We start from the raw sequence: 15105 nt of genomic DNA on the forward strand, positions 1-15105 counted from the left end.
TAATGATTTTCCAAAAAAGACCCAGCCGCCAAGACCAACATCATAGTTTTAAATTTACATGCTCATCGAACACACCCAGGACTACACTTACCTTGGCATAAATATTAGCAACACAGGAAATTTAAAAAAAGCTGTTAACAACTTGAGAGACAAGGCACGGAGAGCTTTTTTCCCAATCAGAATCTGGCTAAAAATAATCAAAACCGTAATAGAGCCCATCGCGCTGTACGGGTGTGAAGTCTGGGGTCCACTTACAGACCAAGAGTTCACTAAATGGGACAAACACCCAATAGAGACTCTGCAGACCGAGCTGTGCAAAATCTTGCTACGTGTTCAGCGCAAAACCCCAAATAATGCCTGTAGAGCAGAATTAGGATTATACCCCCTTTATGATTACCATTCAAAAAAGAGCCATTAAATTCCATGTCCACTTAAAAAATAGCAATGAACAGACCCTCCATCACAAAGCCCTGACCTACCAAGAGCTGAAGCCAGAGAAGAACGCCCTAGGCCGATTGGTCTTAGAGCTCACGTCACAAACGGACAGTAAAAACATAGTAACCCCAAACCAAATAACTAAAACACAAAAAGAAAAATACTTCAAACAATGGACAGACGCAACAGCCAGACAGAGTAAACTGGAATGCTATTTGGCCCTAAACAGAACATATGAATTGGCAGGATACCTGAGTACAGTGAGCGACCCGAAACTGAGGGAAGTCCTGAGCATGTACAGACTCAGTGAACACAGTTGGAGCATCGAGACAGGCAGACCTGGGTGCCGAAGGAAGAGCGACTGTGCCCTCTTTGATCTTGGCCATGGTTGAGTTTGGAGTGTGACTGTTTGAGGCTGTGGACAGGTGTCTTTTATACAGATAACGGGTTCAAACAGGTGCCAATAATACAGGTAACGAGTGGAGGACAGAAGAGCTTCTTAAAGAAGTTGTTACAGGTCTGTGAGAGCCAGAAATCTTGCTGGTTTGTGGGTGACCAAATACTTATTTTCCGCCATAATTTACAAATTAATTCTTTAAAAATGCTACAATGTAGGACATTGTGCAGGATATATTTACCAATTAGAAGACAGACCTTTATCCTAAGACTGAAAGAAGCAGAATTTAAAGAAAATCATTATAACATCTGGTTGCTGTCTTTTGTTTTATTGTTCATTTTTATTTTATTTTTTGCCTTTTGTAACCATACTCGAAACTGAGATAACCATGCTTTGTGTTGACTAAAAAAAATAAAATAAATAAAAATAAAAATAAGAGTGAAAAAAAAATGCTACAATGTGATTTCCTATGATAGAGACTGTAACTATACAACAGATAGACTTTATGCATCCTTTAAAAATGAACATGAAAACGGCTGCTTGAGAAAGTCATTGCAGATGACACCTGGTTTTGATCATTTGTATCTAAAGCAATGACATTGCTACTTTTTGTTGACTTAAGTGTCCAAATAGGTTTTGGGATCACTGCATATGTGTTTGTGAGTATATTTGGATAGACGCTGAGCATATGCATGAAATAGGCTTTCTAATGCTGTTGTCAGGGTTGATGGATCAACAATATGTAAATGAAACACACATAAATGCTTCAGTTTGGTTCAGAGGCTAAACTTAAGATTTGTTTAGCTAAATGTGCAGCTTCATGCATCTTTGTGCTGTACACAGGCAATACCACACTGAGCACAATGTGCCCATTCCCAACATTTGTTCAGGATTAAACCCTTAAGGAAAGACAAGATCACAGAGAACTCCACTCTCATAATCCATTTCCAGCTCTGTTTGTGCTGTGCGGTGTCTTTGTGTTTACTGGGCTGAAACCAGTGTGAAGGCAAACAAGGCCTCTGCCTCTCGCAAAGTTAACAGGACAGCTTTCAAAAAGATGCAGAGGCTAAAAAAGAAAAGAGAAGCTTGTCATCTGAACTCAGGTCAAACCGCAGAGACAAATTAGTGAAATTTCATTTGTCTGCCTCAATGCTTTGTGAATTATTCATCGTAAGTTGGCCCTAAAACATTTCTGTTTGGAATTTATTCATTTAAAACTCAAGAAAAACTCAGAAATTAAAATGCAAACGGATATCCTCTGTTTAAATGTTAGCAATTAAATCTTTGATCAGTGCAGAACTACAAACTTTAATGATGAAACGCCAAGCAGCAAATCTTTTAACTTAATTTTATTTAATGTTCCGTTGAAGTAAACAAGGTTCCTGGCGTAAAACTGAACATTAAAAGACAAATCAGAGAATAAATGAGATATTATGCATTCCTTCATTGGACAAACATCCAGTCTCTAAAATAATAATAAAAAAGAAAGAATATAACTTAACAATAAAAAAACCAGACTATTATTACAAGTTTTTTACAGTCTTTAATCATTTCAAATGTTCTAAAGTGTGCACAAAATAACTTTTTGTCTGTCAGCATTTTGAGCAGAGTGTGCAAGAAAAAAAAAACTGAATTGGTAAAACTCAGGTTGATGCTTTCTCTTCTCTTTATTCACTGCAAAGGCCAAAACAGATTTACGTGAATGGATTAGAGGAAAAAATGAAAGGAAAATGAGATTTCAAATACATTTTCCCATTTTGCTCAAATGTACTAAAAATATGCTACACTACTCTGTAGAGCAGGAAACCAGGACATAATATGTATGAATTATAGTCTCAGTAGGTGTTTGTGAATGTTATTTTTAATTATATTAAAAATAAAGGGGGGGGGGGGGGGGGGTGCAGATAAGTGCTTTTTGAATAAGTTTCTTTGGCCGATCTCACCACAAGCAGGTGGAGACTTTTCTCAAAAAACAAAAAAAACAAACAGAGATAAACAACATACACAAGTGTTACTGCGCTCACTTCAATTGTGTACTTGGCATCCATAACTCTAATGTAAATAACAATTGCAGATTCTTTCCATTCAGTCAATACAAGGCTAACACAACTTGGTTTCACCAAAGGCAAAAACACTAACAAAAAAGGGTAAAAACCGCAGGACAAACATGGAGAAAGTTTGAACATTCTCTGAATCAGAGATGTGGTAATACTGCTACGGTTTGTGTGGCTCTCGTACTTCTAAACAGCGATTTGTGAGTAATTCTAACCAGCTGAGAGAGAAAGGGTGGTAAAACACGACTGGCCAAATCGTTTACCGCTTCCACTGAAGTACCTTGTTCTGAGCAGAAACGTGAGAAGGCAACGCGTTCGGTTTAGCACTGATAATGGATTCATAAATATCCCTTTGGGTCACAGTCCTCGTCTCAAACAGATACAGATGAAACCTTGAAGTCTGGCTCTCTCTTTCTCATTGTGTGTCTGAGTAATGTGCATAACTGAGTTTATGAGAGGAAGCAGAGGCCGTAAGAAAGATCTCAAGTTTGATGTTGGCTGACTGAACTTATCTCTCGACTCACGGCTATCGTTGGCAGGTGACGGTTAAAGTTTTTAATTTTAGAGACAAAACAATGTCGTAGTCACAGCCACATGAGATATTAAGACAAAACACGCTGAAATGGCCTTAGGTTCATGTGCATGTCTTTGTGACTTGTGCTGATTTCATTTTAAGGTCAGCAGCTCTTGTCGGCTGTGAGAAGCAGAGAGAAGAGCGCGCTTCGCACTCCTCCTGTCATTTCACCGCTCAACCGTTTATTTCATTCAGAGAGGACATGAACTGTACATTCTCACCAATCTCTCTTTTGAGATGCATGAAGGCACTTTGGTGCGATACAATACAAATTTCTGATTCATATCAAAATAAGTTAACATTGCAAAAGTGTCTCGTTCAGAAATACCGTCGTACTGACTATTCATCAACACTTATCAAAAAAGTTTGGAAATGCACAAATCGGTGAACTGAACAAGTGCTGCATTTCAGGGCACTTCATCGTACTCGTAACAATAAAAACAAACGTACCAAAAGAAAATTCATTCTCTATCAGTACAACAGAGCAATAAACAATATTCAAAACAACAAGTTAATTCCAAAGGTCGAAGAGCGGGATCTTCTGCGTATGTGTGTGTGTGTGCATTAGTATTTGTGCAGGATAGGCACTTTAACAGTCTTGATTTCAGCTATGTGTGAGGATTTCTGGATGATGCAGCTGGTGGTGGTGGCGGTGGCCGTGTCCTTGGGCTGAGCCAGGTTAGTTAGGGCCATGGCCGCGTTGATTTCCCTCCAGTATGTCTCGTCTTTCCTCTGTCCCTTCTCCTTCTGCATGCTTCTGTTAACATATGGATAAAAAACATGTTATTGAAAGATGCTCACTAGTATGTAAGTTTAAAAGTTTAGACACACTTGACTAATGCTGCGTTCATGCCAAGTCGTAATTACTGTAATTTCGTGATGGCAACACTTGACATTCTACTCTGAGCTGTTCACATCCTCGGACTGGGAATTATGGGTATTTATGGCAACACTATCAACACCTACAATGAATCTGCAGCGGTCAGGTGGTACAAGTAGGAGCTTGGCAAAGAGGTGAATCTCTTAAATATGGTAATTACGGCATGGCGTAAATGCGCCTTAAAATAATGTTAAGGGCACTTATTGATTTTTTTTCTTTCTTTCATGTGCATGTCAGTTCCAGTCATACGCACCTGTCAAATTTATTTGATCCATGCTCCAAAGTCTCTGTAAATGCAAGCACAGGACAAAGTCAGTGTCAATAACAAAACACTGTGTCTTAAAACTGACAGATGTGACAAGCAGGCAAAGTCAGAGTAAGGCAGAAAGTAAACATTCGGAGGACTTGTTTATGTGCTACTCTTGTGAATGGAGAGAGATGCTTCACTGACTGAGACTGTAGAGGCTTGTTTTCTATTTACTCTGTGAATGGTGGAATCTTCCATATCCAGATGCTTGGCACAATAATAATGTGCTATTTGTTAAATGCAGAGGTCAGCAACACACTTAAGGCTAATTACTTAATGGTAATCACCAGTTCCTCTACCACAGACACACACACAAGGGTTTATACTGACAAATTATACATTTCTGTATATAACCAGAAACATATCTATAACTGACTTATTCTTAACGTTATGTTCGTGAATGTGAATAGTAAATAATTGGCTTTTATATGATCATCAGACAAAAACCACAATATTATATGGAAAATATTTATATACTTAGTTTGTTTTTCTCTGACATTTTAACACTTTTGTATGAAAAAGCCTGTTTTTGCCACGAAAAAAAAAAATTAATTTATCTCGCAATTCTGACATTATTTCTCTCAATTCCAATTTTAAATCTTGCAATTTTAAGTTAACACCTCACAATTGTGACTGTTTTTTCCAAGAATTGTATGTTGATATCTCGCAATTTGGACTTTTTCATAATTGTGAGTTTATAACACACAATCACTTTATTTATTGTAATTCCTAGTTTATATTTCACAATTCTTACTTTTTCTCTGAATTGCAAGTTTGTATAATTTTTAAGGGGTATCTCATTTTGTGCAAGAAAAATGTGGTACATTTCATTACGTACATATTAATCAAGTATTGTGTGATCCATTCTGACCCTTTCATCCCCAAAATTAATCGGATGCATCCAAGTGATTTTGTTAAATATTAAATCAATTCAACATTCAATATAAAATCAAAAATAAATCATAAGGCTGTTAGTCTTGAATTGCAAGTAAAATCTGATCAAAATAATAAGTGTAGTATTGAAGTACTTTACACCTTTTTTTCCCTCTTAGTGCTCACCTAATCCTGCAATCTTGTAAAAGATATGTTACTGGACATGACAGTTATGGTTTAACATGTCCCACACTTTCATCTAGGATGAGTTTTACAGGCGCTGAATTCTCTAAATCTAGATCCAGGGTTTCGTTTTGAGTCAAACCTCATGCCTTTAGTCCGGATATCTCAGTTCTCTCCCCTGAGGAAGCGCTTCTTATACGTTCATCTCATCCCATCCCAAACCCTGTGCTCACGCACACCCCTTGGATCCGGAACGGACATTGGAGTGCTGCCCGGACACCTGCAGGGCCAAACAGCACCTAATCATCCCCAACGGCTCGTCTGAGTCGGTGTTAAACTTGTTTTTCCTCAAAAACTATTCACATGTGCGCTGAATGGCAACTGGGTGTTGAGGAATGGCCAGCAGCGGGCCAGTAGTGCCTGAGGCTGGCGTGAGGCTGAGTGGGAAATATCCTGTTGTGCTCCGCATGTTCAGTAATAGTTTTACACGGCTGAGAATGAGCGTGTTAGTCAGAATAACTGTGTGCTTCCCCTCTCGATACTCACAGATGTGTTTGGGGTTTAATTAACCGAACCAGAGTGTGTGATTGCGAAACAAGTAGTTCATGAGAAGATGGAACGATTAGAGATCCTCCGCTGGGAAATCTTGCCTTAATTCATCCAGTCTGAGTTAGATTTCTGTCAATATCTTCCTGAATTTTCCCATAATGTTACTGTCTCAAAATTGAATGTCTTTTTTAATTCTTTGAATGTAAATCTGTGTCATCAGGAGCTCAGCTGATGTCTTGTCAGGCACATGTTGTCCTCGTATCAGTTTTCTCTTTCTGTATCTTTCTGTACAGGATATGGTTGTTGTGGTTGTCTGTTATCTGTTCTAGATAAGCTCTTGCTCTCCGAGGGCTTTTGATTTGCTGCACTTGATACAAACAACAAATCTAGATCTGTTTTTTGTCAAACGCAGGTATTCAGTCCTTAGCTATACATGCCATTAAACCTTGAAAATATTATGCTGTTTCCCCCCCCAGTATTCAACTCTTCCAAGTTTGCTCTTTCCTCAGTCTCGTAACTGTCTCTTCTGTCTCGGACAAGTTCATTTATCAATGCTTTAATGATAAATACAAACCATACAGACTGCATAGAAACTGCTACTGTGAAAATTCGGGTTTGGTTTCCTAAAAATACCAGTTGCAGGACTGAATATGAATTTGATTTGGACACCATTCAGATAGTGTGATAGAGTTGCTGTTTTTGTCTGACATTATTACTGCAGTGACAGTAGCTCAGTTTACTCTCTTGGCAGTTGTACCATTGGTTTCTACTGACGACCACTAGCCTAACAACTAAAGACAACAACCTTCTCCCATTCCTCACTCCTAAATCATGGCTGGTAATGGTATCTAATCTTCTAAATGACATGAATATCCTGATGGTCAGGAATAGAGGAAATGAATGAGAGGGAGAAAAAGATATCAAGCCACTAGAATATAAAAGATAGAATTAGTAGAAAAAAAAATTGGGAGAATGAAAAGAAATGGCAATTATATTATTATAGAAATACACTATGTATGCAATGATCTTATATGATAAATGCTTTTCATTTCTGAATTAGAATTCAGTTTTGAAGTCAAACATGACTAGGTGGTGTAACAGGAGGTTTAATAAGGACAACATTTTTTGTGAAAGTCACCATGAAATCAGACATAGCTGCAGGTCGGAGTTATGGGTGTGCCAAAACTAACCCCCTATATAACCCTACCCCACACCCAGTCAGATTTCGCAACCGACTGTAAAGAACTGCAAATACCCACACTTGTATTTTATGGAATATTTAAGTATTTATTATAAACGATTAATCTGTAAACATTATTTTAAATGCATGTACCCTTGTAACCTTTAATCGAAATAACTTCCCTCTACAAAGGCATCTCTTTTCTGATGATGTGTTTACTTGCACGAGGGCGGGACAACCTGTCACTTACATGAGATAACAGCAATAGCAAACCACAATGATCCAACGATCAAATCCCGATAGACAAAATTAAATCCCGCCCGATTTAAGCGAATAAATGTTACAATAGGTAAGAAAAGATTAAAAAACCCTTGAAAAATCTCTTGAAAAAACAATTGCTTGCTGAACATTTAAATAGTCTGGTTCAGTGTTTACAGTAAGCTGATCGTCCTCCACTTCCCCCAGCTCCACCAGTATACTGTAGCAAGTCCATACTTCTTCTGCAGCAGCAGTGTGTGTATCAGCTCCACCAAGACACCATTTTGGTTCCAGAATCAAATCACTTCTTAATTACCAAGGGTGCTCTGGTTGAGTGCAGATGTAGCCTAAGCAATGGCTCCACCATAGCAGTGTACACATGGTACATTTAAGTTTATTTACAAGGCATCACTTTTACTAACAATTGGAATAGAATATAAAAACATTGTGCTACAAATGTTTTCCTATTAATATTTTAGCAATGCATTAAAGCAATGTAAAGGTAGACAATTTTAACATGTCTTATTTCCCGTGCAGAGTGAATACAGCAGTTATATGTAGTAGATACACTGTAAAAAATAATCCTGTAAAAAAAACTGTAAACTACTTGCAGCTGTGGTTGCCAGCATAATACCGTAACTATACGGTGTGTTACTGTTTTTGTGTCAAAGCATATAGCTGTTAAATTAAAGTTTTATACTGTAGCTGTCTAGCTGACAATACGGTATTTAGTTGTTAATTTCAAAAACAGTAACACACCGTATTTTTACAGTATGATTCTAGCAACCACAGTTGCCAGTAGTTTACCGTTTTTTTACAGGATTATTTTTTACAGTATCACTTCCGAAACTTTACAGAAAGAAATTTGTTGTTGGTCTGCTAGCAGCATGAAAAACAATAGTTTTATTCACTGTATATTCAATAGGTTTATACAGTATACAGGCTCAAAAGCAAGCCATGACCGCTCCCTTTACAATCACCAAACACAGTTCATCTTGATCTCACAAAGTTCCGTTATAATCATTACAAAATGTCAAAACTTCAATCAAACACAATCGCCAACCAGTGATTGGCTACATTGCTCACCACCGCTGCAAAAACACTTCGAAAATGGATATATTTGACGTTCTCCAGGGAGCAAACACAAATATGCACTAGACTAGAGCATTTGACAAATCTGTTTCACCGATATAGTATTACAGTATCAACTGAGGGTGCTATTGCTTGCGTTCGAGGATGCTTAGCACATTCTAGCACCCCCGTAGAACCGGGCCTGCTTGCATGCAGTATCAAGCGGCCTTCTTTAGAAAGCAGATTGTGACTGCACTCTTTCTCCCCCAGGAAGACACTTAAATTAGATGAGAACCTACTGCAGTTTCCAAATGCTGCTGCCTAAAACATCTAAAACTCAGATTTTTTAAATACAATGGCAATGCCAAAAAAATTATAAATCCTCTATAAATCAAACTGTGCTAGTTTTTACTATTTTTCTGGTGTTTTTTTTTATTATTATTGTTTAATTTTTCCTTTTTTGCAGTGTTTGCTACTGACCTAAATTTTGACATGGCTCTGTTAGTGAGTCGGGCGACTTGTCTAATATTAAAAAAAAAAATGCTGCTAAAGAGGCCTGATGGGTTGAAAATCCCCAGTTCACTTACCATCACCACAGGGAACAGGACGAGAGAGAAAGAAAGAAGTGCTACAAAGAAGACTTTTATATCTCTGCCAGGTACAGATAGATCAGACCAGCAAAAATCTGCCACAAATGTATGGTCTTTATTCACTACTCACTACTTCACAAACCAACAATTGCTTTCAATAATTCAAACAAATAAACACTCATACACATAGTACATAATATTACACTGATGAACAAGACATATAAAAATGCTTAAAGTGATAGTAGAGTAGAATAGTTTAATAGTTGAATAGTTTAAAAATGTTAATGAATATGACAATAATAAAGCATTTAGGATTGTTAGAGCATGTATGGGCTTGCTACTGCCAATAGATCGTGTCTGCCAATAGACACACTGCCATGAGGATGTAAGATATTCTGCTGCTGCATGAATAGGGATTAGGCATACATAAATCCTGTTTAAATCTAAACAGGTGAAGTTGGTGGAAGTGGAGGGTTTCTCTGAAAACATCCTGCAGGGTCAGCTTACACTGAACGATACGATTTAAATGTTGAGCAAATTGGCTTGGGCTATATTAAGTAGTAAAGATGTGATTGCTTGGTGATTGCATGTAAGGACTTATCAGCCTGTGTACTCTAGAGTTTCATGACTGAACTAGATATTTATTTACTCATCCTCATGTCATTTTAAACCTTGTTTGAATTACTTTCCTGTATGGAATGAAAAAGAAGTGTGTTTATATTGTTTTTATCCATATAATGTAAGTCATTGAGGTCCAAAACCACACCGGACCCCTTTTTCTTTAAAATGTCTACTTTTGTGTTGCATAGAGGAAAGAAAGTCATAAATGTGGCCTTCTCATTGTCTAACACAAAGAACACATTGATCTTTCTGTCCCTGGATTGCAAAGGTTTGCCAGAAGAACAAAACTTGAAATCAATAGCTTTTAAATCATTCATATTTACAGTAGAATATGGTATGACAACTCTATAGGGATGGTTGAATGGACATTGGCGGTGTGGACGATTGTGTAAACTATTGCAGAATGGTCTGTGCAAACTCTCAATGGGTGATCACAACTGAGACAGAATGGCATCATGGTTGGCATGTCAAAGCAGACTTGGGCTGGAATTATACCTCCAAACATTCATTTGTTCTTTTGATCGTCCATCTATCAGCTGCATGAAGAGAAGTGACAAATGGAATCTGGGCAAGATGTCATAGCTTTTTGGCTTCGGAGCCACGCAGACGAGAATGGAAAATACATCAATGTCACTCTGGTGACTGAATGTGGCACGTACTGCTTTACAGCCATTGAGACACATCCCGGCATGTAGAACAAAGAAAGGCGGTTATGAATTCAATAAGATAACTTGCCAAAATTAGTGAACATCAGAAAATGGCTTTCGATGAATTTGAATTTGTCACATTTATTCCGGGAGAAATCAGAAAAGTTTGCTGTTTTCCCAAACCCATGACCATAATCCCTGCCTGTTTTTACCGATTTATAAAATAGCAGTCACATCTTTCGCAGCCTTTAAAATAAAGGAGAGGAAAATTGGTTCTGCCCAAAGCAGACAGACATCATAAGTTCTTGGTGTCTCGTTTTTACAACGGCCAAATGTGTGCTTGAGAAAAATGAAAGTTGTTCTTTAATAATGTCATAGAAGGCCTGTGAATGATGTTAAGATGAAGCTGGCGTGTGTCGCCTCAGCTCTGCCAGCTCTTCCCTCACTAGCTGTCCGGGATGGCAATAATCAACATGCCATCCCTCTGTCTCGCTCTCTCTTTTGAGCGTGTCTCTTCTGGTCCCTCTATAGATAAATCCATCTCAAACAGTCTGAGTTTGCCTTTTGGTTTGCTTCCATTTTTCAGACTGTTTCCTGTGATCATCATTTCTGTTCTGTTTCTCTCTTCAACTCGTCTCTGACGTTCAGTATTTTTTTTTTTTTAAGTCTAATGTCTTGGTTCTTGTTTTCCCATTGCCTTCCCAGATCATACTTTTGGTTGAGGTTTCTTTTTCTGTAATGACCGTCTTTAAACAGCAGCCCCATTACTGACTCTATTCTTCCATTCTCTCCATTCCATTCACGTTTATCAGTAATCGCTGCACTATAAATATCCATGATTTCTGGGTTGGAAGAGCAATGAGGCCCAACAGAAGAGTGAAGACTGATAGTGATTCTTTGCACATGACATGTTCTCGTAATATTTAAAAACTCTCCCTGGTGAAAAACACAACCGTCTGGACACTGTTGGACTTCCTTTTCTCTGAGCCTTTGAATAACAGCACATTAATCTGTGATGGATCAAACTGAGTTGAGGGTGTTGACATTTTCTGGGCTGTGAATTTGACTGGTGGGCAGAGAGAACAACCAAACAGTGGCAATACTGTATGGGGGTAAACAGGGTGAGAGGGAGACAGACAGAAAAGCATATTTCAGAATCATGGACATGGCCAATCATAAACCGTTAAAGCTCATCCTAAGACTTTTAGGATTTCTTTGGGTCTGCACAGCAGATGACAAACAATAACAGTATGATAATGGTCAAAATAAAGCAGCTGCCACCAAAGGCACTTGCTGCTTCAGCAACAGTGTGTGAAATGTTTTAAATCTTGCCCTCATTTTGTATTTACCAGTCAGAATAAACACAAATCACCACCACAAAAACTCTACCAGCCAAAAAAACAGAACAGTCTGCGCAGGATCAAAAATTAAATAGGCAAAAATGCAACAGAAATTAACAAATGTTTCAAATGGAGGGTCAAAATTATCCCGTAGTCAACTTATTTTGTTGTTTTGTGTAATGTAACATTATATTTAATTATAGGCTACTTTAGGTCTATGTAGTGATGGGTTACAGGTAGGGGTGTACAGGACTGGTGTGCATGTGTGGTAAAGAATAAAAAAAAAATGCACAGCAGAAAACGTGACGGGAAGCGCTTTTGAGTAACAACATGACATCATGACTTTTGCGTAAACACATACATCTACATCTGGGGAGCGATATTTTTTTTTTCCCTAGGATGGTAGAGGAAGACTCATAAATGTTATTAACCCCAGTGATGGGTAGGTTTAGGGACGGGGTTGGGGTAGGTCATATATTTATAATGTAATGTAACGTTAAGTCATCAGCGTTCGTAAACATTATGCGTGTTGATAGCACGCCAAAAATGGAAAAGTACGAATTGGCGTGTCATACACACACCATTTCATGAGATCAGTCTGTGAGTACATACATTTTTGGGGACAGGGACACATTTACTGACTGGAGTAGGATTTTTCTCCATCTCTGATGATAAAAGTGTTCATTAATTATTAGGGGTGCAACGGATCGCAGGTGATCCGTACGAACCAGTCCCCACGGTTATATTTCATTATAGAGAGAAAGTTTATTGTTTGTACACATTTTACCTTGCCAATTTACACATTCAAATGATTTTTAACACTGAAGAGGTGGCAAAAATCAGGACTTGCATGCTGTTGTCTGTGCGCATATATCCGAAGATGAATGCACGCAGAGAGAGAGAGAGTTTCAGACAGCGTTTGAACACTGAATTGATTCCTGTTTCTCAGCAAGTATTCTCTAGGTAATGTCATAATTGAACAGTTGAGGAAAAAAAACATAAGTGTGTTTGAATATTTGTTCTGTGCATCAGGTCTTAAAGTGACAGCTGCCTAAAAGTCCATCTGTTGTCTGTGTCATTAATGCAAATAAAATAAAATAAATATCATCATCATCATTCACCATGTTAGAGAGAAAATAGGAAAGTGAGGAGATGGTGAAATTGATGTCTACAGCTTGATAAGTGTGCTGCCTACAGTTTGAGTACCAAACATCTCTGGGTGCTCACTTGAGAACCAGACCAAAAATAAGCTACAGACACGGCAGCTGTCTGATTATTTTTTATATTCACTGTCTTAAACAAATATGCTGTTGCATATCTACCTATGTTGGGGTGTTTTTCATTTAAAAAAAAAAATTAACAAATTACATCAACATTGAAAAACACATCACAACTCTGACATGAGACAGTAGAGAGAGTCTGTCTTCATAGAAAATATACAGTTATTTAATTCAGTGTTTGTGTAATTATAATATCTTGTACATCTGTGTTATACCTACTTTTATATTTTCATGTTAAATTGATTTCATAAATAGCTGTCCACATTAAAAAATTGATTAATTATAATATAAATGGATGGCGTTACACCTTAAAATCAATTCCAATGGGATATATATATATATATATATATTGTGGAAATCAAACGGTTTTGTTTACCATTGACTTTGTTTACCATTGACTGTCTTTGTCCATACAATTGATTTTATGGACAAAGACATTTGTCAAAATCTTATTTTATGTTCCAAGAAGAAACAATGTCATTTGGAACGACATGAGGGTGATGATGACAGAACGATGACAGAATTAAAATTTTTGGTTAACATGTTCCCTTTAAGGCCTTAAATATTTGCCCCTTGGAATTGATTTTAAGGTGTAACGCCATCCATTTATATTATAATTAATCAATTTTTTAATGTGGACAGCTATTTATGAAATCAATTTAACATGAAAATATAAAAGTAGGTATAACACAGATGTACAAGATATTATAATTACACAAACACTGAATTAAATAACTGTATATTTTCTATGAAGACAGACTCTCTCTACTGTCTCATGTCAGAGTTGTGATGTGTTTTTCAATGTTGATGTAATGTGTTATTTTTTTTTTTATGAAAAACACCCCAACATAGGTAGATATGCCCCAATATAGGTACATAGGTACACACACACACACACACACACACACACACACACACACACACACACACACACACACACACACACACACACACACACACACACACACACACACACACACACACACACACACACACACACACACACACACACACACACACACACACACACATATATATATATATATATATATATATTGGGAACTATCCCTTAACAACAGTTCATTTCTGGCACTGGTCTGTACATGATCAAGGAAACACTCTAGAAAAGACTTTTTGTTGGCAGGTATATTTCATCATCTCTCAGAGGAATCCAGTCTTGACCATTAACAAGAGGTCAACCACTGGCTTCCTGTTCTGGACACGGACGTGTGGATCCGCTATTTGCTAATGGCTGGACGATTGATTCCGATCTCTCACCCTATCAGTCCCTATAAAAGTCGCACAAACAGACTTCAAACACGCCAGCGAGAGAACATAGCACTCCACTGAGGTATTACAGACGGTATCTGTATCCTGACGTATTTCAGGAAGAGAGACAGAGAGACGAAGAGAGGGATAGAGAGACGGGCTCATGCTGAAAGCATTTGCCTAAAGTGTTATCAGAAGTAGATAAGGCTCCATCACAAACCTTTTTCAGCTCCAATAAAATTCAGTTTTGCTTCAGCTTTAGTGTCATTCCAAAATGGAAAAAAAGCAATTAAAAGCAAGCAACTTTTGAATCATTGCAAATGATTTTGCCGAATGGAAAATCTTGTTTTGATCTCGTATTACATGTTTCTTTGCAAGTTAATTCTGCCCAGAGATGACAACAGAATTGCTTTCGACCGCAACCTCAGGGAAAAAAACAGTGAGTGTAACATAACAATGTTTGAAAGTGTTTTCTGAACTAAATAATGATTGCAGACTTGTTCCAAAAAATACATAGTGAAATGAATTGCTATGATGTTCCTTCAACTTCAAGGTTTGCTCACACGCACATTCTCTCTCTTTATCGTGTGCTCTTTG

The 15105-nt window shown here is 37.7% G+C and overlaps 1 protein-coding gene across 1 annotated transcript in view; it reads right to left on the reverse strand.

Annotated features, from left to right (window-relative positions):
* Nucleotides 1–2166: 2166 nt before the first annotated feature.
* Nucleotides 2167–15105, reverse strand: part of mkxa (mohawk homeobox a) — a 29664-nt gene continuing 16725 nt past the window's right edge. The window contains exons 6-7 of the mRNA XM_039661323.2: nt 4594–4627; nt 2167–4217 (exon numbers count right to left, since the gene is read on the reverse strand). Coding sequence (XP_039517257.1) covers nt 4025–4217; nt 4594–4627 — 227 coding nt within the window. The 3' untranslated portion in view covers nt 2167–4024. The remainder of the gene's footprint in view (nt 4218–4593; nt 4628–15105) is intronic.

Source organism: Pimephales promelas, chromosome 17, assembly GCF_988280905.1.
Source record: "Pimephales promelas chromosome 17, fPimPro1.hap1.1, whole genome shotgun sequence".
Taxonomy (NCBI): Eukaryota; Metazoa; Chordata; class Actinopteri; order Cypriniformes; family Leuciscidae; genus Pimephales; species Pimephales promelas.